Source organism: Verticillium nonalfalfae, assembly GCF_003724135.2.
Source record: "Verticillium nonalfalfae strain VnAa140/NRRL 66861 chromosome Unknown scaffold_80, whole genome shotgun sequence".
Classification (NCBI taxonomy): domain Eukaryota; kingdom Fungi; phylum Ascomycota; class Sordariomycetes; order Glomerellales; family Plectosphaerellaceae; genus Verticillium; species Verticillium nonalfalfae.
This window is the reverse complement of record NW_021167305.1, coordinates 94397-120191: the sequence shown is the minus strand read 5'-3', so window position 1 is coordinate 120191 and position 25795 is coordinate 94397. Positions and strand designations below refer to the sequence as shown.

General features: G+C 55.6%; 9 protein-coding genes across 9 annotated transcripts; 5 read left to right on the top strand and 4 right to left on the bottom strand.

The window, feature by feature from the left end:
* Nucleotides 1–1073: 1073 nt before the first annotated feature.
* On the top strand, nucleotides 1074–2364 carry D7B24_008777 (uncharacterized protein; the record flags this gene model as incomplete). The annotated part of the gene is made up of 4 exons (XM_028642861.1): nucleotides 1074–1298; nucleotides 1402–1466; nucleotides 1543–1720; nucleotides 1786–2364. The coding sequence occupies 4 exons, from the start codon at nucleotides 1074–1076 to the stop codon at nucleotides 2362–2364; spliced, it is 1047 nt and encodes a 348-aa protein (XP_028493504.1).
* A 133-nt stretch (nucleotides 2365–2497) lies between these two features.
* Nucleotides 2498–5507, bottom strand: D7B24_008776 (uncharacterized protein; the record flags this gene model as incomplete). The annotated part of the gene is made up of 7 exons (XM_028642860.1): nucleotides 2498–2825; nucleotides 2883–2974; nucleotides 3025–3153; nucleotides 3202–4060; nucleotides 4126–4439; nucleotides 4669–5139; nucleotides 5442–5507. 7 exons carry the CDS (start codon nucleotides 5505–5507, stop codon nucleotides 2498–2500), a joined length of 2259 nt encoding a protein of 752 aa, XP_028493503.1.
* Nucleotides 5508–5924: 417 nt separating this feature from the next.
* D7B24_008775 (uncharacterized protein) lies at nucleotides 5925–6813 on the top strand (the record flags this gene model as incomplete). Its single annotated transcript, XM_028642859.1, has 2 exons — nucleotides 5925–6336; nucleotides 6401–6813. The coding sequence occupies 2 exons, from the start codon at nucleotides 5925–5927 to the stop codon at nucleotides 6811–6813; spliced, it is 825 nt and encodes a 274-aa protein (XP_028493502.1).
* Nucleotides 6814–10829: 4016 nt separating this feature from the next.
* D7B24_008774 (uncharacterized protein) lies at nucleotides 10830–13623 on the top strand (the record flags this gene model as incomplete). The annotated part of the gene is made up of 8 exons (XM_028642858.1): nucleotides 10830–10882; nucleotides 11069–11191; nucleotides 11254–11327; nucleotides 11413–11462; nucleotides 11622–12350; nucleotides 12415–12688; nucleotides 12751–12926; nucleotides 13003–13623. The coding sequence occupies 8 exons, from the start codon at nucleotides 10830–10832 to the stop codon at nucleotides 13621–13623; spliced, it is 2100 nt and encodes a 699-aa protein (XP_028493501.1).
* Nucleotides 13624–13793: 170 nt separating this feature from the next.
* D7B24_008773 (uncharacterized protein) lies at nucleotides 13794–14906 on the bottom strand (the record flags this gene model as incomplete). Its single annotated transcript, XM_028642857.1, has 1 exon — nucleotides 13794–14906. The coding sequence occupies one exon, from the start codon at nucleotides 14904–14906 to the stop codon at nucleotides 13794–13796; it is 1113 nt and encodes a 370-aa protein (XP_028493500.1).
* Nucleotides 14907–15202: 296 nt separating this feature from the next.
* BIO2 (biotin synthase) lies at nucleotides 15203–16880 on the top strand (the record flags this gene model as incomplete). Its single annotated transcript, XM_028642856.1, has 3 exons — nucleotides 15203–15285; nucleotides 15557–15899; nucleotides 15957–16880. The coding sequence occupies 3 exons, from the start codon at nucleotides 15203–15205 to the stop codon at nucleotides 16878–16880; spliced, it is 1350 nt and encodes a 449-aa protein (XP_028493499.1).
* A 791-nt stretch (nucleotides 16881–17671) lies between these two features.
* On the bottom strand, nucleotides 17672–19860 carry D7B24_008771 (uncharacterized protein; the record flags this gene model as incomplete). Its single annotated transcript, XM_028642855.1, has 7 exons — nucleotides 17672–17833; nucleotides 17888–18024; nucleotides 18089–19134; nucleotides 19210–19268; nucleotides 19333–19464; nucleotides 19505–19576; nucleotides 19630–19860. 7 exons carry the CDS (start codon nucleotides 19858–19860, stop codon nucleotides 17672–17674), a joined length of 1839 nt encoding a protein of 612 aa, XP_028493498.1.
* Nucleotides 19861–21980: 2120 nt separating this feature from the next.
* On the top strand, nucleotides 21981–23442 carry D7B24_008770 (uncharacterized protein; the record flags this gene model as incomplete). The annotated part of the gene is made up of 2 exons (XM_028642854.1): nucleotides 21981–22567; nucleotides 22623–23442. The coding sequence occupies 2 exons, from the start codon at nucleotides 21981–21983 to the stop codon at nucleotides 23440–23442; spliced, it is 1407 nt and encodes a 468-aa protein (XP_028493497.1).
* A 282-nt stretch (nucleotides 23443–23724) lies between these two features.
* On the bottom strand, nucleotides 23725–25629 carry D7B24_008769 (uncharacterized protein; the record flags this gene model as incomplete). Its single annotated transcript, XM_028642853.1, has 6 exons — nucleotides 23725–23761; nucleotides 23823–23828; nucleotides 24842–24956; nucleotides 25006–25399; nucleotides 25538–25547; nucleotides 25601–25629. 6 exons carry the CDS (start codon nucleotides 25627–25629, stop codon nucleotides 23725–23727), a joined length of 591 nt encoding a protein of 196 aa, XP_028493496.1.
* Between the last annotated feature and the right edge of the window lie 166 nt (nucleotides 25630–25795).

Sequence of the window (25795 nt, the reverse complement as noted above, 5' to 3'; positions counted from 1 at the left end):
AATCCCCCTCTCTTTATTAGTCTTCAGAGAAGCAGAGCCGGGGGTTGCCCCGACCCAGTCAGAAACAGGAAAACAGGCTGGGCACAGTCTGCCGCCAAGGATAACGAGATGCCCAGTCCCTGTTGCCAGCGACACCACCTCACTCACATGCACGCGTTCGACTTGACGTGCTCGGCTTTCAAACACGAGCCGGCATGCATGCATGCAGCTACCCGACCCTCCTCTCCGCTGCCAGCGGACCTCTCACCTCTTCAAGCGTTGACAAACTGCTGCCCACGCTCACCATCTGTCTCCCGGGCATCCGCCCGCCTTGATTACCCAGAGAGTCTGTCTGCCTACCTGTCTCGCGACGGATGCGTGACCTCCACCCACGTCCAGCGGCACGAATTCAACCGCTTCACCAGCCGTTTACCAGCTTAAACCCTCAAACAACACTGCAAAACAGCTCATCGACGAGGGGGGCGTTCATCGCGGCACGGCGCGCGGGGTCGCAGACGGACTGGCGGAAGAGGGAAGGGATCTGGAATCGCCCGTCGGGCCAGGCCGCGATCAATCGTGTAGACATAGAAAAGAAGCATACGCGCACTCTGTTTTGCACTCATGGGGTGCTGAGCGCATTCCCCCCTTTTTCTTCGCTTTCGCGAGAAGTAACAATATTCCCTTGCTGCCCCTTTCCCCCCTCCCGTCTGATCGTCGACGGTGCCCCCAACAGCACCCTCCCCCTCTGATCCCAATCCAACCCAAGCCCGTCTCGGTGTACCTTTAGAGCATCCCGTACCGGGAACAGCAACCCCCCCCTTTTCCCCGTCGAATACCTGTTTTGCTTGACCATCGCAGAGAAACAGCACCACAGACGCACACACATACACGCCCCTCAACACAGGGGTGAAAACAAGACCGCCAACTGCCGTCCTCCGCTCGCAATCAGTCAAAGGCACTGCCGATCGCTTTAACACCACCCCGGCAGCCTGCATCACTACCACCACCACCGCCCGCCCAGCCCGTCACCCCGACGCACGGGACGAACCCAAACGCCCTCCTCCCACCCTCCAGAGAAAGCAACGCCCGTCACCATGGGCGTGGGCGCTGCGCTACCGATCGTCGACTTGGCGTCCTTCGCTTCGGCGGAGGACCTGGGCGCCGAGCTCATGCGCGTGGGAAGGAACCCGGGCTTCTTCTACGTGGTAGGCCACGACCTCGGTGACGACGTTGCGTCGCATGTCTTCAAACTGGCGCAGCACTTCTTCGATGCACCTGCGGAGGAGAAGCTGGCCTATGGGAATGGGAGCGGTGATCTGGTAAGTTTGCCACTGCATGTCACTATCATTCTGAATCTTGGAACTTCACTACTACGTCTCGGGGGAGGGTTCGTTTTGGTTTCCCTGGAATTGAATGGGACAGTTTTCAGCTGACAGCAGCCCCCCCTTTCCCTTGCTGCAGGGCTATACAGGCATGAGGGAAGAAACGTAAGCCTCGCGTTGACAGATTCCGCCCGTGCATGCAAGCGAGACTGTCGAAACTGACATTTGTGGGATATTGGAGGCTCTCGGGGAAAGGACCCGGTGATGTCAAGGAATCATTCTATCTCGCAGACCCCGGCACGTCACAGCAGCCACTGCCTCCACGACTCGACCGCCACCGTGAGCAGTTGGCCGCCTTCTTTCATGACTGTGATGCACTGGCCAAGAAACTCCTGAAAGCCCTGGCTATAGGACTGGGGGTAAGTGACAGGCCCCTGTCCCCTCCAATGCTTGAATCCCTGAAATTCATGACTCTCTCTGCCAGGTGCCCCAAGATTATCTTTCCAAGGCTCATACGGGCGAGAGCTGCCGCATGCGACTAATCAACTATCCCGCTGTCTCCTGCGAGTCGCCGACACGAGATGCTGTCAATGACGACAGCGGTGACATTCGTGCGGGCGCACATTCCGATTATGGCTCGCTAACTCTGTTATTCCGCCAACCCTCGGATCAAGGCGGTCTCCAGGTGCTTCGCCAGGATGGCTCGGCTGGGCCGACATGGATCGATGTGCCGTGTCTGCCCAATGCGATCGTCGTCAATATTGGCGACGCCCTGGAGTTTTGGACCGCAGGACAGCTGCGGTCAACCGTCCACAGGGTGGCGTTCCCGCGCAGCGCTGAGGAGAACGTGGCAAGACTGAGCATCCCAGTTTTCATCCAGCCTGACCGCAATGTTGTGTTGGCCCCGATAGGGGTAGACGGGGGCACTTCCAAGGGACAGCCCGCTGTCGTCGATGCAGGGTTCCTTGACGTCCTCAAGCGCAAGGGGTACGCCAGCGCCGCACCTGTGACGAGCCACGAACACTTGACAAGTCGCATTCGTGCGACCTACGCCAAGAGCTGATTCTGTCGTTGTCCTTGTTGGAATGGCATCAGTCCAAGCTGGTGATTGAGTGCTGGATGGGAATGCAAAGCTCCACTCGCCAGATCACTATGCTGCAGTTGATGACGACCCAAAGGGTCGTCTGGGACATTCCTTAGGTGGCGCTGTACACACTGAAATTGCCGGTCCACTCCGTCTCTGTTGGCAGGGCGCCGAAAGGACTAGGCCAAGGGATATGATCGAGATACTCCATGGGAATGGTGAAGTTGTGCGGTACGACGAAATGCTGAATGGGAATCTCAGCTCGGGGTTCATGCGCTGCATGTGTGAGCTCTGGCTCGTTCAGAATGGACGTATCCTGCGGTTGCGTTCGCTCGAGGTACTCGTCGATCCGGCCAATGTGCTGCAGGAGCTTCTGGCCAGCCTCAACAGCCAGAGGTAGCGAGGGGCCTAGGTTCTCGAGGAAGATGGCCATTGACCGACTGGGCCATCGTCAGCATGATGAAGAGCGGCTGACAAGGAACTGGTGGATTTCTTACATGACTTCTCTGAGGTGACGGTATTCGTTGGGATGAAGTTGGCGGCCGATAAAGCTCGTGAGCATCTGGCCCACGCCGGCGAGCTCTTGCAACTTGAAATCATGTTAGCTAGTCTCCGAGGCAAAGTTGTGTATATCTTTACCATAGGGGAACCAATGGCTCGAAGATAATCGACGGGCGTTAGTGACATCTCCTCAATCAACTGGGTAGCTGTATGACAGGCATCTCGAAATGTGACGTCTTGGCAGGAGAATGATGTCATTCTCACCAGCTGTTGTCGTTAGTACAGTCGTGCTTAGGCAGATTCTAGTCCGCGTACCTGGATAGTGCAAGCAATATTGGCCACTTGAAACCCGCACAGATTCGATTCGGTGTTGGGCGACGGCGGTTGGGCTCTAGCAAGATAGGTTGGCAGGCCGTCTCTCTGCGTCAAGACCTCGGACAGAATATCGTCGATCGGAGGTGGCATGTGAGTGAAGCCGTATCCGGCGTATATATGGCCTCGGTCGGCAGGCGTGGTCTTGCGCGAACGAAACCGCACGATCACATGCTCGAGCACGCGGTAGAGGTCCGTAATGTAGTTCCACCCGATGAGCCATCCACCTGAGGGGAAGCCGCCCCTAGATGCGGCGGCGGCAGCGATGGGGTCCACAAGCGCGTCCGAGACAGCCGGATATGCGACGGCCGCCTGCATTTCCGGACAACGGATGGAGTGACCCATTATGAGAGCTGAATGCACCTCGAGGCGGTACATGGACCAAAAGAACTGCCGGCGTACGTGGACCTCGACTGGGTCAATGCTCGAGGGCCAGCGTGACTCGTTCTGGAAGTTGTGCTGGGCCATGACCGTGTGATAGAGGCCAAGGGTCTCGTGGAGAAGAGGAGCGTCTCCGAGCTGGATGGCGGCCAACGACAGGGTGCCGAGGGTCTGCAGATACTGGAAGCTGTCAGCGGCTGAAATGTCGCTCGGGATGGCCCTCCTCGCATCTTCGAGGTACGACTGCTGGTGCTTCGCAGGGACGGTGGGGGCGATGCGCAGACTGAAGACGGCCCCATCGCGAACATGACATGAACTGAGGGCACAAATGGCCATGAGCCGCGCAAAGGCAGGGCGACTCGACGAGAGGCTCGTCCGCTCCCACTCATCGACAAGAACCGATTCAGCGAAGAAAGGAAAGCTTTGAGGCCCGTTGTCAGCATTACCCCTGAGGTTTGACGTTGTGAGATGAGAACCACAACTCACATAGGATACACGGTATCAAAAAAGACGCGCAGCAGTGCGCCGATGAGCCCTCGTTCTCCATGCCTCGCGACATCGTACATCCAAGTCTCGTCGGCGACGCTGGAAGCCTTCCTCACGACTTCAGGGCCCTTGGACTTGACACCTCGCTTAGCAGCAACACGGTCCCAGGTGCAAGTGGCGCCATGTTCGATGCATGTCAGGCATGTCACCGTGGTGGCCGAGTCCGGACTCGTGGTGGAGGGCAGCTTGCATTTGCGGCCTCGACGGTGGCAGAAGTCGCAGGCCTTGGTGATCCGACGGCGTTTCAGGACGGGCTTGTCGTGATCAAAAGAGCGTCCAGAGTCGGGGGACTCATGCTTGACAGGCAAACTCATGATGGATGGATAGAATGGCGGGAGAGGGGGTCAGCGTGGGGACCAATGTCATGACATGAGGCGGTTGGTGACTGAACGTTCCATCCGGCACGGAAGCCCAAGCCTGCGAGTGCTGGTTGGTGCCCAAGCCCGAAGGAAGATGAGAAGTGATTGACGGCGAACGGTACACGAGAAAAGAAGTGCCGATCGCAGAGTTGTCGTTGAAGATCCAGGGTTGATATGCAGGTCGTCCGGTAGCCAGCCGTCCGGGGAGGAACGCACTGGGGAAGATGGTGTGGAGGAGCTGCTGGTGCTGGTGCTGGTGCTGGTGCTGAACGAGAGGGTGGAAGTTGCGGAACACGGACACCTGCGGAGGTGCAGGGCCACGAGCGAACGAACCTGCCTGGTCAGTCGCACTGTGGGTCTTTGGGCCCTTGGGTCCTTCTTCGCCTGGTGCTTGGTCTGCTTGGCCGGGCAGGCTTGAGTCGAGGAGAGTGGGGCAAAGGACAGGCTGAGGAGGAGCTTTGTCGATCGTTCTTGACCCAGCAGGAAGGGTGGCGGCTTCTACCGCGCTCGGACGCCAGGTATGACTGGAAGCCAGAATTACGGGCCTGCCGTTGGCTTTCCTCTTCCCTGAGGCCATCCCCAGTGTCTTAGCCCTCTTCCCATGCCTTTGTCGACGTATCCAACGCCATGGTAGCTATACCTTACTCGGCAATCGCTGCGAATCCTCGCTCAATCACGACTGTTTAGTGTCGCGAATGACCTTTTCCATTCGTCCTAGCTCCGGCACCTCGATGCCCTCTCAAACGGCGACTGCCCGCCCAGGCAATCGGCATGATTCAAGCGCTCTCGGCCACCCCCCTTCCCCTCCTCCCAACTACCGGCCGGCCGCTGCACTGCATCGAGCGCGCCTCCAGCCTAAGGATTCCCCCATTCAGTCGTCTGATCTCACTACCTTACGAGCCCTATGATATCATATTCTAGCAGCAGGGCACAATCAGGATCCTTGTCAAATCTCTCTGTCATGAGGTACTCGATCAGCCTCAAGTGGGTCCCGAGTCTGTCCGGCGGTCGGCGAACGACTTGCGTATGTGTCCTTCAGTCTCCTGACCTCTCCAACATGGGGTCTGCAAGAGGATTTTTCGGACCTTTACGAAATGTCGCTCAATGCCCGCTCACTCGAACACACACGGCGATGACTCTTTTCTGCCTGTGTTGGCTATTGCCATTTGCAAAAGCACTGCCAAGTGTCTTCTTACGGCGACTGTGGCTGATTCGGCGGGCGAAGCCGGAACGATGAACTGGCTGAGCCCGGCTCTTATGCTCAAGTGACAGAAATCGGCATCCGTCGTCAAGCGAGATTTCAAGAAAGGACAAGGTGTGAACACCGCATAAATATCATGGCAGTCCAATCCAAGACACATCGTACTGTCAGGTCCACGAATGAACATCGCCCCACCAGTCATAGCACCAGTTCTATCCATGGGCACTCAGGCCACCCCGATAAAGCTTGCTGCGGCGGCAGCAATAGCCTTGCCTACCATCATCGCAGCCAAACATATCTTGCAAGTCTACGCGAGAATCTCTGCCGCCCCGCGACGGAATATCACTGAAGTCGACGTTAATCCCGCGTCCTTCCTACAATCCGTTACCGTCACCCAGCATGTCAACCCGAATGTTCATCCGGCGCTACATGACTGCCGTCACATGGACGTGTCGATCCCGGAATATGCCAGAGATCTGGCCGATCAAGTGCTTCTTGCGGCTTTCGTCCGGGGTTTCTTTGGCGGAATGGTCTTTGCCCCTGAGCGGGCCGTGCTAAAGATTGCCAAACTCAACCTCTTGAACTATCCCAGTTAGTCTCCCCGAGACCCTGACCCTAGAGCGGTCATCACATCAACACTGCTGATAAGGCTCAGGTCTCAAGAGTAATGCCTCCGTATCGCCGGTGTGGCATGTCAGCAAACTAGCCGGTGACGAGCTGCCGCCCGTGACCACCATTCTCTTCGGCGCCTTCCAGATAAGCGATAGTCAAATCCACCGCCCAGGGGATAATACCACCGATCCAGTGGAGACGGAGAGTAGTGTTGATTTCGTGTTCGGCTCAAGTCAGGGTAACTTTAGCGGCACCCATCAATTCAGTATCCTCAGAACCAAAGGACACCCTGAAAAAGCCCGTGTCAGATACGCACACATCAGCTGCAACCCGAATGGTGGCAAGCTCCCAATGCCTGACTTCATGGCCCCTCTGCACAACTTCTATGCCATGCTGCTCTTCAGGGAGGCTGTTGGAGAGGTCAAGCGACGACTGGAGTATCGAGATCAGAGATAAATAGCCGACAGGGCAACCTTGTGGTCAAAGGCTTGGGCCAGCGCTATGGGGAGGCTTTATTCTGCAGTTTCATTTATAAAGACAGGTTGCTTCGCTATTCTTCTCTCGTAATTCATCCTGCAACTCCAGGAGACGGAACTCTAATCGATCACCCAACTTGCAGGTGAGGATGAAGATACAACCACGAGATTTCTTGCAGGCGATTGTATTGTATCAGGAGGCCCGCGCGGAGTCACGGAACAAGGGGCAGGTTAGGGGCCAAGAACTACGAGAACGTGTGTATGAGGACTGCGCAGAGCCAAAACTCAGGTGTGTTCTACCCCTATACCTATTGCCTGCGGAACTAGTGTGGAAGACCTTTTCACTCCGCTCAAAGCACGCTCTGGCAGGTCGTGTAATGTCAGAACATCAGATAGAAACAAGGGGGGGGGGTTGACACCTGTCAAGGAGTTCTTGCGACGAGTGAAGGATAATAACTGTTGGTCTCTTGGAGGTCTCTGATCAAGTAGAATAACCGATACCCTTCTTCTCAGACTACCTATGTAGCGGTGAGCCTTCTTATACATAATGTAGTCCCTCGTATAGCTCAGTCCTCCCTTCTGCATTGTAATCCCTTGCCCAACAGCTAATATCCCCCAGTTTTACTATTGTTGAGCGAGGGTCCTGGCAATAGCCCTCTGTCGTTCTTCATGCTTCCAAAGACATAACTCTCGTCCCCGTCTCAAAATAAGACTTACAAAGCCAGTTCAAATTGCATCCTATGAAGAATTCTATACATGATCCTCAAGTCAAAGAATTAGGTTTGGGCTCCAACCATTATTCAAAAAGTCTGGTCGCGAGCTTATGCCTACAGCAATCACCGGGGGTTTCAAGGAGCACCCATTTTTTATGTTCTCAATGCCAAACTATCGGAACTATTCACTGATCTCAAAAAAATTATATGGTAAGTCATCCTTACTTCCATCCTTAAGTCCCATATTCATAAGAAGAAAGCATGACGTCTTGTCTATATCTAAGGACCAGCTATCTGTCAGCTGTAGCAAAACTCGGGAATACGCTTGCTATTCGATAGCAAGGGGAAAGCGGCTGCGCAATCAAGCCAGCCCCATCCGCCTTTTACGCAGGCTTACTCCCCTTCCATGGGCTCTCGAGATGTGGAATAAGATCCACCGTATACCTTTGGAAAGGATTTCTCAACGAGCTGATATTGCCATCCCTCCATTGACACAAGCAAACGTGCTAATGTCACCAGAGATCTTTTCAGGATGATACGAGTATGCACGCATGCATGACTTCTTCCTTGGACGATTCATGTATGCAACCGAGAGCTCCAGATGCGCCGGGTGAGATTGGGAATTGCTTGGAAAGCAATGTTGCTAGTCTTGCTGTACTCCTGGCAACCAACCAGGTGAGCGTCGATACTTGGCAATAAAACCAGTCAACCATTTTTTTTTACCTAGTTTTCTACGTATCACACAATTTTGGTTTCTTGAATATGCCACCCGCGAGTCTTGCGACATTTGCAATGGTTCATCGCGGCTTACTCTGAGAGACTTTGAAGATAAGGACCGGATACCAAGTTCCACCACCGTCATAAGCCAGCATTTCATGCGCTCTCTCAATTAAAAGCCCATACATCCGGCGTCTCTAGGGCCTGGATTATCGGTCTACGCGTCAAAAACAGACAACTGTGGTGACTCGAGATGTAAGGCCTCACCTTTATTCCCATGCATCATGTTGTGAACCTCCATCATGATCCCAGTTGTCCAAGAAGTATAGGCAAAGCTTTTAGTCAAAAGCATTCAAAGAACAATTCTTGCTAGTCGAACGTCTTCTCATCCTAATGCTCGGAGCCGGAACCATAATCATGCGAGAATGGATGTACTACTACTTGTAAATAGAACCGATGAAACCCCGGACCCCGTCTTCATCGTTTTCACCATTGGCGAGGGATCCCTAGCATATGTGCGAGACCACTTTGCCGTCATTTGGCCCTGATATCCAGCCTAATAGTCGGCCGTGCTAGGTACAGTCGTCAGAGGCGAAATGCGTGAGAGAAGGCGTTGGACAGAAAGTTTGATGTTTCTGATCATGGAGAAACGAGGACCTACTTCTCTGGCCGCATGAAAAGCACTCCAATTTGGATATGAAAGATCGAATTGGAGAGCTCTTCTTCGAAGGAGTAATGCAGCTTGACTCCCATTGTGTGCCCTACGTGTTGCTGCTTGCGTGAAGTATCTAGTCTTCCCATCGGTCAACATTGAATGCCCCCCAGTTCTTGGAGGCAACCTTTTCATGGGAGAGGCTCTATTTCATGCAAAACGTCTATTTTTCTGAAGGAAGTTCCAAGTTGGCGGCCAACTGCTCGCTTCAGCGCATTTGTCACATCCGGGCTCACCTGGGCCTTTCTCTTTACACAGGTTCAGTAAACTCACATAGCTAGGCCACGATCCGAATCTTTTACGAGACAGCTTTTAACGGCCTCCCAGTCAAATTCAGAAGGATCGTCTCAATTATCGCGAAGCTTGAAAGCCAGGTTTATGCCAACCTCTAGGGCAAGCTGGAAAGAGGATGTGATTCAGCACGATGTTCGATCTCATGAAGAAGAACACAGTCATCATGTCTTGCGGTACAAAACGAAAGCAAAGAATATTGTTTTCGGCAAGTCCCGCAGGACAGACTTCTTCCACCTTATTTTATGGCTCAGATGCAATGTACGCGGCTAGTCATATCGTGACCTGCCATCTTGCATCGCACTAATGAACACCATTAGTTATTGCGAATCATGATGGTCCCATCGCTTGTAACCTCGGCGACATTTTCTATTCCTGTGCTTCCAATTTTCGGTGCATTTGCGCCTAGATTTCGGAGCAGTCGGGTTAAAGTCATGGTGTCACAGCGATTCGGCGTACGTCGTCCTGTTAGAGGCGCCCCCCAGATTGTCATCATTGGCCACGTCTTGGCCGCCAAACATCCAGACTTAGTGCTCATTCGTTGGAAGTTTTTGCAACAGGTGATGTTAAAGTGACGACCATTCTGCCAGCTCCATTGCCGTGATGCCATTTATTCATCAGTTCGATTGTGATCTCCATTTCTAGGCTGTGGTCCTGAGCAGGAGAGACTTCAGCGCGTGGGTGCACGAATAGCGACGCTGCTGGCGGTATTGTCAGGCCATATGGTGACCACAGCTCTGTGAGAAAAAGGGGAAATGCGGATGGAGTGGTCCTTCGTAGAAGACAGCAGGAACTTTGGCAGACCAAATATTCGTATCGGCAGACCAGAACTACGCCGAAATAGCTGAAGGAATGGGAAGTCTAGGTGGGGGTGGGGGTTCCGGGAAGTCTGATCTACATTTTATCACCTAACAGCACCTCGATGATAGCGGGTAATCTAATTCAAGGAGTAAAGCGTCCGGGGTAATTCGTCGGGGCGTGCTCGACGCCCACCATGCATTGTTCTAGAAAACAGTCATGGATGCATTTCTATGACATGCGAGAGGGTCAGCTGTCAAGCAAAAAAAAAAAAAAAAAGAACTGCCGCCTCACTTCATTGAGCTAAAGCAGTAGACCCCTACCTTGACCTAGATAGGGTGGCCCAGCTCGACAGACTCGGCGCAAGCCTCCGACAGATAAGCTCTCCGATGCTCGGAATGGGAAAAGGCGTTACCAGGTCGAACATCCCCAGTGAAAGACGCACGCGGCAGCCAGCGCATTGTGCACACATCACGATGGATGCGGGGTAGACCGAGCGCGACCGAGTCAGACTCAGAAGGCGTGTCGCCATGAACAAATGGATCTGTCATTTGGTTCCATGCCTCCCGAACGAGACCCCTCGTAGACCGACACCGACCATAATAAAGAGTCGGAAGCCCACCCCGACCTGTCACATTTTGCACTGGAAGCGGTTCCCCATTCGGCCCTCCGACAACGTGCCACCCATCCCGAACTCCGACTCTGCAGCGAAGACAAGAGGGAAAAAAAAGGAACGAGGCCTGGCACGAGCCGAGCCCAGCAAAAATGCCAATTCTGCATCAGGAGCAGCATAAAGTGACTAAGAAGGTTTTACAGGCGTGAGTTCGGTTCTCTCCCATTGGTACCATATCCTGTCTTCGAGTCCTGCCTCGACTCGAGTTGGAGACTCAAGTTTTAAGGCTTGAGTTCATGACACGGATTCCGGCCAATCGTCGCAAAACCGTGTTGATCGATCCATAACCCCACGGATCACCGAGCGGAACTGATGATGCCATCATTTACAGCTGCGAGCGATGCCGATTGATGAAGGTTAAGTGCTCCGGCACCGAACCTTGCGCCCGATGTACCCGCACGAAAAAGATCTGCCAGTTTGCACCAGAAGCCAAACGGGTGTCCGTGTCGGAGAGGTTAGTATTTGCTCGACGCATCCATTTGCGTTTCTTTGCCTCTTGCTCTTTTTGTCGCTCAGTCTCGCCCGTCCTGGTGTTATGGATCCTGGAACTTACTATGGTTCTCTCGACAGCTACCTCCGAGACTTGCAAAGTAGAAACGGCCAATTGCCGACGCCGAGCCAAGTTCCTACGACCAGCCCTGCAGCAAGGACTATCTCAACTCATTTGAGTGAGAGTCCTAGTCGGACATCTTACACTGACCATTATGTACCACCTCAACGCCATGGTACGTTCCAGCATTGCCTGATCCTGAGCACATGTTGGGGATGTCTTGTGATTGAAGTATCAACATGGTCTAATCTATGCAGCATCCTCGAGCTATCGCCCCCCAAGTCCCCGGCGGCAGCTCGACAGGCTCACAAGGCATGCTGATGAGCGGCGGCAGCCTGCACGCCAGCAAACTCAGTACAACCAGCACCCACACCAGCACAATGACGACCAGCGTCCCGAGCACGAAGATGAAGACAACCACACCCGCGCCTCGTCGCCGACTCATCCAGTGAACCACAATTTTTGGCAGAACCCCCTCGTTGACAATGACTACACTTTCGCCAAGGTCGAGGGCCGATATTGGTACATGGGCCCCTCATCAACCTGGGCCCTCTGCCGCCGCGTCCTCGCCCTCATCGGGAAGCGCATCCCCGAGGGCACATTGGCGCCGGACCCCTGGCATCTCGACGGTAAAGCCTTGCGGCTTCGCTGGCGACCTGTCGCCCTCGACGAGACACCCGATGTCTCCAACCTTCCGCCTCTCGACTACGCCCTGTTTCTTTTCAATACTGTCAAGTTTTACCTAGGCCTCGTCTTCTACATCATCGACGAGCCGACGTTCCTGAGGAACCTGCACGAGTTCTATGAGAACCCTGTCGTCAAGGCTTCAGCGTGTAGGAGCTGGTTTGCGCAGTACTTGTTCGTACTGGCGTACGGCAAGGCCTTCATCGTCAACCAGAGCTCACCCGAGGGCCCGGCCGGGTACCAGTATGCTGTCAGGGCTATGGGCATGCTGCCGGACCTGTCGGGGCTCGACTCTGATCAGATCTCGGGCATTCAGGCGCTGGCCCTCGCCGCTGTGTATTTGCAGTCAGTCGACATGCGGCTTGCCGCGTTTCAGCACGTGAGTCTCTGCACCATGGAAGTTTGGACAATGTTCGCCCGTAGCGTGGCTGACACTACTCTAGATCGGCCAGGCACTGCGCATCTGCATCATCGAGGGCATGCACCGGCACATGCCCGAAGATGTCGTCGGCGAGGCCTACTCGCAGCAGTGCAACGTCGTCTTCTGGGTCGTCTACCAGCTCGACAGGGAGTTCTCGGCCCTGATCGGCGCGCCGAGCTCTATCCGCGACGAGGACATCACCGTCAGGTCGCCGTCCGAAATGTTCTCGTCCATTGACATGCTGAATATGGGGCTGCAAGTACGGCTTTCGCGGCTCATGGCGCGCATCTTGACCAGTGAGTCGAGGCCTCATCAACTATCTGCCTGTTGAAAAATTTGCTAAGAATATGAAACGCAGCGGTCTACGGCGCCGGCAAGCAGTTTGACGGGTCGCTTGTGAGGAACACGAAGTCGATCCTGAGAGACCTGGCTCAGTTGTCGAAAGACCTGAACCACCACCTCAACACACACTTCCAGGGCACCATCAGCAAAACCTCACGCATCGCCCTTCGTCTCATCCTCTCTTACCACTATGTACGCCCCTCTCCCTGTTTGCTTCATCGCTTGTGCGCGCGGGTTGGAAAAACAAGCATACTGACGCAAATAATAGTGCGTCGTCCTCACGACGCGGCCCCTCGTCATGTGCGCCCTGCACATGCACATTGAGCAAAAAGACACGCCCAACTCGCAAGCCATAGCACTCGCGCCGCCCGTGGCCTCGCTGATGCAGTCATGCGTCGATTCGGCTCAAACGGTGCTGCACACGCTGCGCGTTATTGGCGATGAGGACCTCCTCGAGGCCTTCCTCCCCTTTCAGCTCGAGGATGCCTTCTCCTCGGCCTTCATCCTCTACCTCATCCGCGCCATCACGCCGGCGCTCATCCAGGATAACAACTGGACCGAGAACATACGCAGCGTTCTCGACAAGATGATCTCCAAGGGCAGTATAGTCGCGCCGCTGAGGAAGCTCGAGCTGAGCCAGCTTGAGATGGTCACTGCCGTGTTGAGCCCGACTGGAAACGTCGGGGATTTTACCAAGGAGCCCATGGCGGCAGCGGTGGAGCATGATGAGCAGGAGGCGGCGCAGACGCACGACGAGGCGGATGAGGCTGGGTGGGACATGTTCATGGCGGACTGCATGATTGGGTTGTCACCGCGGGAGATGCTCGACCTGGCGGAGCAATTGGGCGCCGAGAGCATGTTCAGCCCGTATGGGCATGTCGATGAGTAGAGTAGAGTGCAGTAAATTGCGCATCTGCTCAGCCTGTCTGATGCGCTGGAGAGAATGAGATGCTGCTCGAGCAGACATTTTTCTTTTGACGTTGCGATGCCTCATGATCGGTGGAACTTGTACGTTCACGAGGAAAATATCTCAAGGAACCCTTGCAGTCTAGTGAAGGCCTAGAAGTCTGGGACCTGAACTCCCACGTCGTGCTTCCTAGCCAGCTCGAGCAGGGCCTTGCCCAATGCGAGATCCATGATGCCGACGCCAACGCTCTTGTAGACGACCAGTCCGTCCTCCAGCTTCTGTGACAGCGTCTCCACTACACGCTGGTCGCCCGATTGCTGGGCATGTACAATCTGACCTATCTCCATGATCCTCTCAGCTGGTACCTCTGCCTCGACAATTTCGCCTGCCTCAAGATAGCAAGCCTCGCGACTGTCGACGACGAGCAACCCACCCAGATCCGTCTCAGTCATGGCTCGCAGGAACGCAGGCGGGATTTCCTTCATGTCGAGCTTGTACGATCCAATGGCCGCAATGTAGCGCTTCTTCGCGCGGCCTTCTTCGGAAGTGAGCCACGCGGCAGGGAAGAGCTCGAGCTTGGAAGGCGTTGTACAAAATATGACGTCGGCACCAACGACCGCGTCCTTCAGTCCAGGCGCTTCTGCCGTCGCTTCAGGATCCGCTTCGATGGCGATGAAGTGAACGTGGTCAGCATACTGGCTTCCTCCTCCCATCCCCTTCAACTGCGTGATCATCTCTTCTGCGCGACCTTTCGATCGGTTGACGACGGTGACGCTCTCAATGTCACCGCCCCGAAGCAGCAGCGCCAGTCGCAGATGCCAAAGCGCCTGCTTGCCGGCGCCAAAGGCAACGATGCGAGCTGTTCTTCGTCGGCGCTGGTACAGCAGGATCGAGCCGAGGGACGTGCGAAAGGCAGTAAAGGCCTCGGCATTAATGACGCCGACGCCACGGCCCTCGGCGTCACAGATGGTTAGCACGCAGCGCAGGGCCGACGGGGGTCCGCTGGCACCGGCGTCAGCAGACCTGGGAGGAGGTACGCCAACAATCTTGACGGAGAGCCCGTCGGGGGTGGTGGCGGGCATGAAGAGGGACGTTTGGCCGTTAGGCCGAGTGACGGCGGCGCGGTGGGGCTGGTGTTCGGCCTCATTGTCGCGGGAGTAGGCCCGGAAGGCCTCCCGGAGGACGGCGGACATGTAGGACACATCCTCGGGAGTAAAGGCGTCGAAAAGGGCCTTGACAGCGGCGTCAGAAAGAACTGTGAACATTTCGATGGCCTTGACCAAGGGTTAGGGTCAAAGCTAAGGTGTGATTCGGGCCTTCGGCTCGGCTGATTCGGGTGGCTTGATCTGGAAGCTCGTTGAGAGGAAGGTTTAATCCCAGACACTGCTCTGTGGTGTGGCAGAGCGCGATAAGGATGGTTGCTTGCACGGAAGAGATGTGCACCGCGACAGCGAGAGGCGAGACAGGGTCACAGAGGGCAAGTCAAAACAGCGCACTCTCGGCACGTCTGCGCTTTCGGAATGGTCTCATGCATGGCGTCGCACGATCTCGTCTGCTAAGCATGCGGATCAACAACATAAACATGCTCACCCACCAATCCACCAACGAACTGTTGAGGAGCCCCAGAACAACAGGCGATGAGGGGTAGGTTCCAATGGTAGTCCGGCAATTGGCAATGTCGTGGGTCTTATGCCCGAGAGACGAAGCTCAACCCTTGTAGCCTTGTGCCTCAGCTGAAGGGTCAATGTCCACGCCCCCTGTCTGCCCCTCGTCTGTGGCATCTCCCGCCATTAGCCGCTTGGCTTGTGAACCTGCAGCAGCTTGTAGAGCGGGGAGTCATTTTGAGACTCGAGGGCCGTTACCGAAACGGCCCATTTCGTCTGCTTTCCTAACACTCTGACCCAAAGCTCTGTAGACGTATCGACAACGGTCAATTCATCATGAGGACCAGCAGCAGCATCTCACGCAGCCTGGGCGCTCTGCGTCTCCAGGCTGTCCAGACGCCCAGAGCACACGCCTCGAGAGCATGGCACAGACAAATGCACGCTGCTGCCGCCGTTGTTGAGGACATCCCTCTGCCGCAAACCCCTCCCCCTTCCTCGGCCGCCACGAGTCACAACACCACCGCAACGACAAAACATGACGCGCAGCGCATCTTCCGCGACGCCCTGGCGGCGACGGAACCCAGGAACACCTGGACGCGGGAGGAGATCTCGGCCATCTACTACCAGCCCCTCATGGACCTCGCCTACCAAGCGGTACGTTTGCCAATGCACCAGCTTTGATTCAACCGCCGACTGACTGACCGTTCCCAGGGCTCTGTCCATCGACGCTTCCACAACCCCGCCGAGGTGCAGCTCTGCACCCTCATGAACATCAAGGTCGGCGGCTGCAGCGAGGACTGCTCGTACTGCGCGCAGTCGACACGATACCAGAAGGAGACGAAGCTCGAGGCCAAGCGTGTCGAGACTGTCGAATCTGTGCTCGCGGCGGCGGCCAAGGCCAAGGCCAACGGCAGCACGCGTTTCTGCATGGGCGCGGCGTGGCGCGACATGCGCGGTCGCAAGAACAGCCTGCGCAACATCAAGTCGATGGTCGAGGGCGTCAAGGGCATGGGCATGGAGGTGTGCGTGACGCTGGGCATGATCGACGCCGAGCAGGCGCGCGAGCTCAAGACGGCCGGCCTGACGGCCTACAACCACAACGTCGACACGAGCCGCGAGTTCTACCCGTCCGTCATCTCGACGCGCACCTACGACGAGCGCCTGCAGACGCTGTCCCACGTGCGCGACGCCGGCATCAGCGTCTGTTCTGGCGGCATTCTCGGCCTCGGCGAGACCTCCGAGGACCGTGTCGGCCTGCTGCACACCGTCTCCACGCTGCCGAGCCACCCTGAGAGCTTCCCCGTCAACGCTCTCGTGCCCATCAAGGGCACGCCTCTCGGTGACCGCGAGCCTGTCAAGTTCACCGCCATGCTGAGGACCATCTCTACCGCCCGCATCCTCATGCCCGCTACCATCATTCGCATCGCTGCTGGCCGCAAGACCATGTCTGAGGAGCAGCAGGCCATGTGTTTCATGGCTGGCGCTAATGCCATCTTCACCGGCGAGAAGATGCTGACTACCGACTGTAACGGCTGGGATGAGGACAACGCCATGTTTGGCCGCTGGGGCCTCGAGCCCATGAAGAGCTTCCAAAAGTCGAAGCAGCCCTCTGCCGATATCGGTATGGCTGCGTGATGGATAGCAGAGCCGTAGATAGAAAAATGCGAATTCTTTTCAATCGTTGAAGCCTGGTCCAGAATGATGTGGTTTCCAAGCATGTGCTTCGCGATGGTGTGTGTCATCTGTCGCTCCCAGCGAGGCCAATGTATCGATACCGCGGACAGACTTTAAAAGCGATCCATAGATAAGAGTCGCCATACGTCATATTGGAGGCATCCTCCTTGTTGGCGCGCATAGCGACCCTATGAAATGATTTCAAGATTTCTGGTCTTAAACAAATGCTGGACTGGTCGAGCGGATATCGGCCATACTGGAGGAAACGTTCCGGGGACGGTGCTTGTCTCGCAACGTTTGTGTGTCGTCCTTGATTCGCTTGCCTCATTCAAAGAAGTACAGGGACCTAAGCAGTCGTGAAATCGTGTTCTGTTGAGCCTTGGCTGAATGTTGAAAGCGGTAGGCTTCTCATTAAGTGAGCAGGAAAAAGATGTCGAACTGGAGCTGCTACCCGCCAAGAGCACCGACATCCGGGCCGTGTTGTCTCTGCCAACCAACAGCTAGCAGTCTCCACTGGTGCACCACAATTCCTCGTTGTTGAACGAGAGCGAAAATACAGTGTAAGTCATGCTTGGTCATTAAAGAAGTAATTCATACATAGTAACGCTCACTGGGGTGCCTAGTTCGAATTCCTTGCTGGCAAACTGAGTGGCATGGGCACAAGAACCACGCCAGCTTAGCTCCGCTGAAGGACGGCTTACAAAGTCCACAACATTGCTCAACTGAAATCAGAGAGCCCTTCTTTCAGGTGATCACAGTGGAGGCTGGTGTACCCAAGGTGAAGGCGAATTCGCCATCTCGAATGGCAGAAACGGCTCGTCACATTCCGTGCCCGGACTCGGAAGCGTCCCCTCCTGAAAGTAAGTGTTGATATACGATTGTGTACAGTTCGAAGGCGCCGCAAGCGATGTGTGCTAGAATCGTCAACACCGACGTTTGCTCGTACTGCGACCAAGGCCCATACTTACGCCGTACGAGTTCTGCACCAGCACCACGGAGCCCGGGAACCCAGCCGAGTTGTTCCGCGCGCTGATGAGGGGCGTCGTGTTATCGGCCATGTTGGCAATGTAGAGAATGGGATGCTTCGTTTCCCCCGTAAAGGGACCTGGTGATCTATCAGCCTAGTGCTTCTGCCATATGTACTCATGCTGGCGAACTCGTAGACCTACCTTGGAATCGCCACTTTGGCTTGACCGTTCGCCCGAGGCAGACCATAGAATGCAATGCATTGACAGCCCCAGTCGCAGGGCTTATTTCGAGCATCGCGTTCGCTTCCTCTAGGATCTGGTCCATTGTGGCGTTGTGTCCATGAAGATTGCGATCCGCGCATCTCACTGCTGGAAAGGTATCAGACGTCCCTTCCGTGACATCCGGCAGCGGCTCAAAGGGAGAGACTGGCGCGCCAGCGCATATCGGGGCCGAAGAGGGCTTTTCCGGCTGATAGTGCTTATAGAATGGTCGCGCGTCGCCCTTTTCGAGAGCCGCGGCGATGCGTGCAAAGTCGGCAAACTGCGCCTGGGGCTGATACAGCGCCGAGAAGAGGAGACGCTTGAGCTCCGACCACGTCACCAGCTCCGGGACGGCAGGACCCTCGTCGCTGGGCGAGATGATGACGGGGTGCCGCTTGACGGCCGCAAAGAGACGGTCGAGCCGTTCCTTGATGCCCTGCGGCGTGTCCTCGTAGAACGCACACTTGGCGGGCCCCGCCTGGTGACAGGAGTCGTAAAAGGCCTCGACGACCTTTTCCGTGTCGTGCACAAAGTTGAGGTGCTTCGTGTTGAACCACTCTTCGTAGTCGACGTTGCCGTCGCTGACCAGCCTCTCTACGCGGTCAGGGTACATGGCAGCGAAAACGCCACCGATAATTGTTCCGTAGCTGAAGCCCCAATACCTGAGATTGTCGTGGGATCCCTGGTTCACAATCTCGAGCAGGTCCCGGGCGGCAGAGACGGAGCCAGAATGCCGCAGAAGTTCTGAGTCGTTCATGGCGCGCTCGCAGGCCTGGGAGTAGGCAGTCGCACGAACATAGAGATCTGAAATGATGCCGGCATGAGAGTCGAAGACGCCGGGGTCGCGGAGATTCCAAGACTTTTCTTGCTCGGGAGTTTCCCAGCACTGGTGGCGGGGCGTGGATGCGCCAACTGACAATGTTAGGTCCCCTGGAATTGAGAAGAAATTGGAACATGGATTTGACTGACCACCGCGAGGATCGTAGCTGATGATGTCCTGCGCATTTCAGCATGGATGTGTGAAAATACTGGAAGGGTACGATGCATTTGAGGCCACTTACATGATTCTCACCAACAATCTGTTGAAGCAGCTTGCCGTGGTTCCGCAATGACCACACTCCTGAACCGCCAGGACCCTTGTGCGGTCAGCCATGGAGAGGTGATTAGATGGGCTTCCAACTTACACCAGGGTTAAAGATGACGGGCCCTCGGTAATCAGTTTGATCCGTGGCACGTATTCGAGCAATCGCCAACACAACCCTTCGCTCACTTCGAGGGTCTTGCCAGTCCATCGGCACCTTCACCAGATCAGCAGCCTAATAGCTAGCCGTCGATTAAGGACAGCAGGATACTCACGTCCAATCTGGCGCAGTCATGCTGCCCATCTTCGAAGCAGGCATGCCATTCTAGCGTCCGACTCGGCTCGATCTGACAACGGCATCAATCACAGGGGACAGCAAACAGTGGAGGCACAAACTCACGTCCGACCAACTCCACCCAGAAGGTCGTGGGCCTGGGGAAACAGGGGAACCAGTACCACCCAGAGGGGCCACTACCAAGCCGAAAGGACTCCGCTGACCGCAGAATAGCACTAAGGCCGCAACCGACGCGATGGCCAGAACGGCGCCGACCCGCTGATTACCCCATCGCTTTGGGCCAGGCTTGTCGCGCGGGCTTCGCATCGTCGGGAGAGGCGCGCACTTATCGCTCATTGCAACGTTAGATATCGGCGAGGAACCATACAGCTTCGTTTGTTGGAGGCACGAAAGCAAGAAGCAGATGGGGAGAAGAATCCAGGGTCTGATCTGGGCATGATGCCTCGCTCAGCGAGCACGGGACACTCGATGGACAAGATCGGCAGAGGACGGTTCGTTTGGGATTAGCGCTGCAGCAGGTGGTAGACCCCTATCATTGGCGCAAGCCAGATATATCCACGGTGTTGAGGAGGCCTGAACGCTGGGAGCTGGGAGCTGAACACCCAAGACGGGTGAGGCTTGCAGCGAGCTTCAGGAGATAAGACGAGATCTACTTCGACCTCAGATCTGCGCTCAATCGGCCGTGGTTGACCTCCACGGCAGCCAAGCTCGTAACACGGCGCCAATCCGCCAATCTAGGCCCTGTGTGAGGATGTGATGGGAAATGATCGAGCAGAGACACACAGAGGATCAGGGACAACGAAAGATAACGTATCTGGTCGATCTATCAGTCCCCTTCAGCACCTCAACAGGTCTGAGACAGTCAATCAGGGTGATGGAACAGCGGTGATGATAAGGCTTCTCTAATCAGGACACAGCATGCACAGCTGTCACAGGTTAGGCGAATCAGCGAATAAATGATTGGCCACTTTGACGAACCTAGATGTTGGCAGACCTAGAACAAGGCTTCGTGCCTACATTCGTGTGTCGGATACACGACCATAAAGTCGAGAGCGAAGTAGCAGGCGCGACACTGGACTCGTCACGTAACTGATCAGAGAGCAAGAAGCTTGGTATCGCAGCACCTTGGCGTTACCACCTGGGCTCTGAACCTGCATGCAGCCCTACGCTACCAGGTTTCGGGCTAAGGATTCCTTCGACTTGGCGGGTGAAGATAAGGTCGATCTCTGGTAGGTCTTGGGCATCTGAATGGATGGCTAGGAAAGCCGTGTTCGCCATTCGGACAGTCGTTCACTGTGGTAGGAAGCTTCACGGAGTGCCATTCCGAGCCAGCGTGGTCAATAGGGGTTCTGCAGCAGTCGCGAATAATTACAACAGGGCTGACGTCGCATTCTTCGTCATCCAAGGTGGTCTCGTCATGGCGTCACTCTTATCTTCGCTAGCCAAGTGCTTGACAGCTAAAATGTAGCATTGCCACTCCACAGGGTGGCCGGACTAGAATGTCCTACGATCGGAGCTCGCGGCCTTTGGACTGAGGGCCCTGGGTCGTCCAAAATGGGGAAAGACAAACAATTAAGTAAACTCTGGGGAAAGGTCGGAGGCGCACACGCCCTAGCATTCCGATCCCGATGCCTCCACCCAGCTCGGCACTTTTTTTCGAGGTCACGATGCCTCCAATTTTGGGTTCTGCCCCAGAACCTGCCGCGACAAAGCGCATCATCCCGAATGCCAAAGCAGTCTCAGGAAGGGAAGGTCCGCAAATCCCGGTCTCTCCATGGATGCCATTGCCGGGGACCTGGCCAGATAGGCAGCTAGAATCATGCGGATGCCGCTGACAGGACGCTTCCAAGTGTCGCCTCCCTCATTCAGCCAGACATCCCCAGCCCCCAGCCGAAAACGGCGACTGGGAGATAGCATGCCAGGGGGCGGATAGACAGCTTGAGGCGCAGAACTTGGGGCCAAACAGGGGCCTCTGAGGGCGGCATTGGGACATTCGTACCACGTGGTGGGTGTCACAAGACCAAGCAACGCAGCAGATCCAGCACTCTCTGACTCTGAGCCTCCCTCGCCTTCGGCCGCGCATCGGATCCCGACGCAGGGTCCCTGCAGCGCTGTCTCAGCGCGGCGTTACGTGTGGTCGGAAGTGTGCTCCGATCGGAGCTTATCAAGCCCACTACAGATGGGCTGCAAGAGTCGGGACGCTGATCCGAGTGTGGCTCTGTCCTGCTATCGGCTCCCATCGGTGCGATCGTGACGGCCACCCGCCGCCATTTGTTTGTGTGACAAGCACAAACGAAACAACGAGACCGAGACCGTCTTATCTTTCAGTTCCGAAAAGGCTAACGAATTTGACGTGACCATGATGCCTCCACCCGGGCTATATAGAAGACCCCTTGGGCGCCCACCCCCCACCACTATGCTCCCGTCATAACCACACCAAACCTGTCACACACAACATGTCTTCGCTATATGTTGCACCAAGGCGCCTCGGCGCTCCCCTATCAAGGGCATTCAACAAGAGTGAGCCTAGGAGGTTCATCAGCAACATGCTCAACACACCAGAGTCTCACCACGCGTTGATGAGCACGCCACCAGCCGCCGAACCACCGGCGCTTTCACGCATGCCCACGACAACTCTCATCCGCTCTCTCCTTCTCACATCCTGTATGTCCTCGGAATGGATCATGCGGCCATCACTAGCCATCATGAACCTCATCGTCAAGTCTAAATCACCACTACTTAACCCCGACAAGAACCCCATCCTCAACAAGATCCTGCGATGGACCATCTACGACCAGTTCTGTGCTGGCACGAACCGCCAAGAGGTCGCGCGATCAGTCGCCGAGTTCAAGAAGTTTGGGTACCAGGGAATCATCTTGAACCACGCCAAGGAGATCGTCCTCAGTGCCGATGCTGCCAAGGCAATCGAAGCCGAAGGCGAGAAGCAGTACGCGCCGGAGTGCTATGAGATGATCACCAAGTGGAAGGAGGGCACCCTCTCCACCCTGCCAATGCTCGAAAAGGGAGATTTCCTCGCTCTCAAGTAAGTTCTTCCCCATTGCTATGTCGACGAGAAAAGACTACTAACATCATTGCAGACTCACTGGTGCCGGTCCCATCGCTGTGGACGCTCTCCGCGCCAGGAAGCCCATCCCCGCCGCCATTCAATCCGCCCTTGACGAGATCTGCCACGCCACTGCCGCCCAGGGCTCGCACCTCTGGATCGACGCCGAGCAACAGGTTCTCCAGCCAGGCGTCGACAAGTGGACCATCGCCCTGATGCGCAAGCACAATGCCGGTCTCTCCGCACCGCTCGTCTTCAACACGATCCAGGCTTACCTCAAAGCGTCCAAGGCCAACACGGACCGTCACATCCGGCTCGCCGCGGCCGAGGGCTGGGCTGTCGGCATCAAGCTCGTGCGCGGCGCCTACATCGAGCACGAGACGCGCTCCCTGATCCACGACACCAAGGAGGAGACCGACGCCATGTTCGACGACATTGCCGATATGCTCCTGACGCAGCGCATGCCCAACGGCTGCGCCCCCGACGCCAAGTTCCCCGCCGCTGCGCTGTTCTTGGCCACGCACAACGGGCCGAGCACCATGCTCGCCCTCAAGACGCAGATGAAGAGGGTGCGCGCCGGCCTGCCGACGGCGCGCCTTGAGTGCGGCCAGCTCGTCGGCATGGCGGACGAGCTGAGCTGCGAGCTCGTGCAGAACTACGAGAAGTGCACGCGCGAGGGCACAATGAGTGCCGCCGAGGTGCCCAAGGCGTTCAAGTACATGGCCTGGGGGTCCGTGTCCGAGTGCCTGGGCTACCTGCATCGCCGGGCCATCGAGAACAAGGGTGCTGTTGAGAGGACACATCAGATGGTGGATGCGCTGCGTAAGGAGCTGTGGCGCCGGGTCGTTGGTTAGAGATACATTTGGACGGAGAACGGCTATTACAAGACCTTAGACGGATGACGTTTGCATGTTGAAAACTACAATGGGAACCGGGAGGGGAAATGGAGGAGTTAGCGAGCGTTGATACCAAGATGAATATGATCCGGGGCCTACTGCCTCGATGAATGACGTTACCTACAAGGCCAGAGCCGCATCAATCCTTCTGCGTGTCCTGTCATGCATGGTTCGCGGAGCATCTGCTACGGTTTTCCCCAGTCTTTCCCCAGTTTTCGATAAACCTGTCATTCGGTCGCCTCAGCCGACCATCCATTTCGGTGCCCAGAAGCTGAGGCTGGGTGACAGCCAGCAATCTCGATGCCGATGTGAGACTGGGTTTGTAACGGGATACATACCAGAGACTTCGGGATGATGTCAGTTATGATGGCTTAAACATATTGAGTAAAGCAAAACTATTGTCTTGTGCGCTTGAGGTGCCCTCGTCATTCAAATTACCAGAAGACATACATGTAACCGCTCAATCCAACCCAAAAATAGATGCTGATGTACATCATTAGATCACATGATTGTGCGGGGGTCCATGACGATACCCTAGTTGCGTGAGCTATGAAGCATTCAGCATTGGCTGTTCAGCCAGAGTACCTACCAGCATTACGATAATCAAGCTTCTCGAATTGGCTGCCAAGAAATGTGATCTCATCCAGCAGACCATCTTTCTCAAATACTTGTAAGGTCGTGGTCTTTGCTTCCCATTCGTCCAGACATTGATGCTACACCAGTCAGTATCATCGTAGTCCTCACGAGACCACAGCCGGGGATCCTCACCACCCAATTGAACATTCGCGTGTGATGCCTCACGCGTGCGACAGTCTGCCTGATACACACCTTCCGTCGTTCGTCTTCCGTAGAAGGCTCGATAAGGAGTGCGTGACTAAGAACGATGGAAGCAAGGGTCAAAATCTGCCCAGCCATGTAGTTATGTATATCAAAATCCCCTTGCCTCCAGGCATACTCAACAATATCCGCAGTCGCTCGAGCGTGGGCGTGGCATTCGTGCCCGAGATTGGAAAAGTAGAGCAATTGGCCGATATGATGGTATAATATGTGCATGTGCAAGAAACTGCGGAGGCTATCTTTTTGTTGATGATATTCGAGATTTGTGGTGGTGTACTGTTGAAGTGGCTCATCGGCCCACCGATTCCTAAAGCTGGTCCTGAGGTCGGCCAAGTTACTGTTCTGTCTCGATACCACAACAAGAAGCTCGGACAAATTGACAATCTCTTGGCTGACTGAAGTCTTGCGGCAAAGCATGATCGGCTCCCTTCTCTTGAGCGCCCAAAAGTCGTCGTCCGCCATCATTGTGGGTATTCTCTCTGTTAGATGCGGTGTGAAGCGTAATATGAGCGACACAAACCGATCCATGAGGGCAACGGTCGATGCCAGTCGGCGGCTGCACTCAAGACGGACAGGGTCAATTTCTGCACTTGTGTCTAGCAAGCGAAGGACTTTGACCATGTTCGCAGCGAAGCCTGGCCTTTGGTCAGCCCAGTCAACAGGATAGAGTACTTCCAAACCCACCAAGATAGAGAAACGCCTGTCGTGCCCCGCCGTACACCAGTTTGTATGTTGCAAGCAGCACATATGCCTGCGCCACGGCGATAGAGGGCCGGTCCCACTCCTCCTGGACAAGGCTCCTCGCGTGTTCGAACAAGATTTCACCCCGGTGGGCCGGCGACAGTGCCTCGCGGAATGGCGCCACAGAGAATCGAATGCTCAGCGCCATCATGGCGAAAAGCACCATTTCCGAGACCTCGCTCAGAGCATAGCGGCGTAGGAACACCTCTTCGTCGAAGAGAAAGTGGACGTCGCCAAAGTTGCTAAAGTAGAGAAGCAGGAGGGACTGTGCAAATTGAGCTTCGCGTAGTATCTCTTCTGGTCTGCCGCGGCCAATGTCCAGCCCGACCGTCTCGTGCTGAAGTGCGTAGCACGACTGAGGTGATGCCGACGAAGGGGAGGGATAGTGTTGCGGTGCGTGGACGTACGAGCATGCTGTGTTGCGAGACGTGCATCTTTTACACTTGTCGCCGGGGCGCTGGGAGAGGCATCTCACCTTACTCAGGCTGATCAGGGTTAGAATCCGGTATCGTGTTGAAGTCGATCGTCGAGCACCTACCGGCACGATGTACAGGCGTTTCGAGGCATGATTGAGGTTGAGGTTGGCCGCGAGTCATGCAGACTGTCGCACACGACATAAAGCTCCATTTCGTCGATGGTGATATCGGAGCTTAGAATCACGCCAACCTGGATTACGGATTGATTGCAGCCACGCCCCAATTCTGCATTTCGTCTGCTTTAGTATAACTCTCGT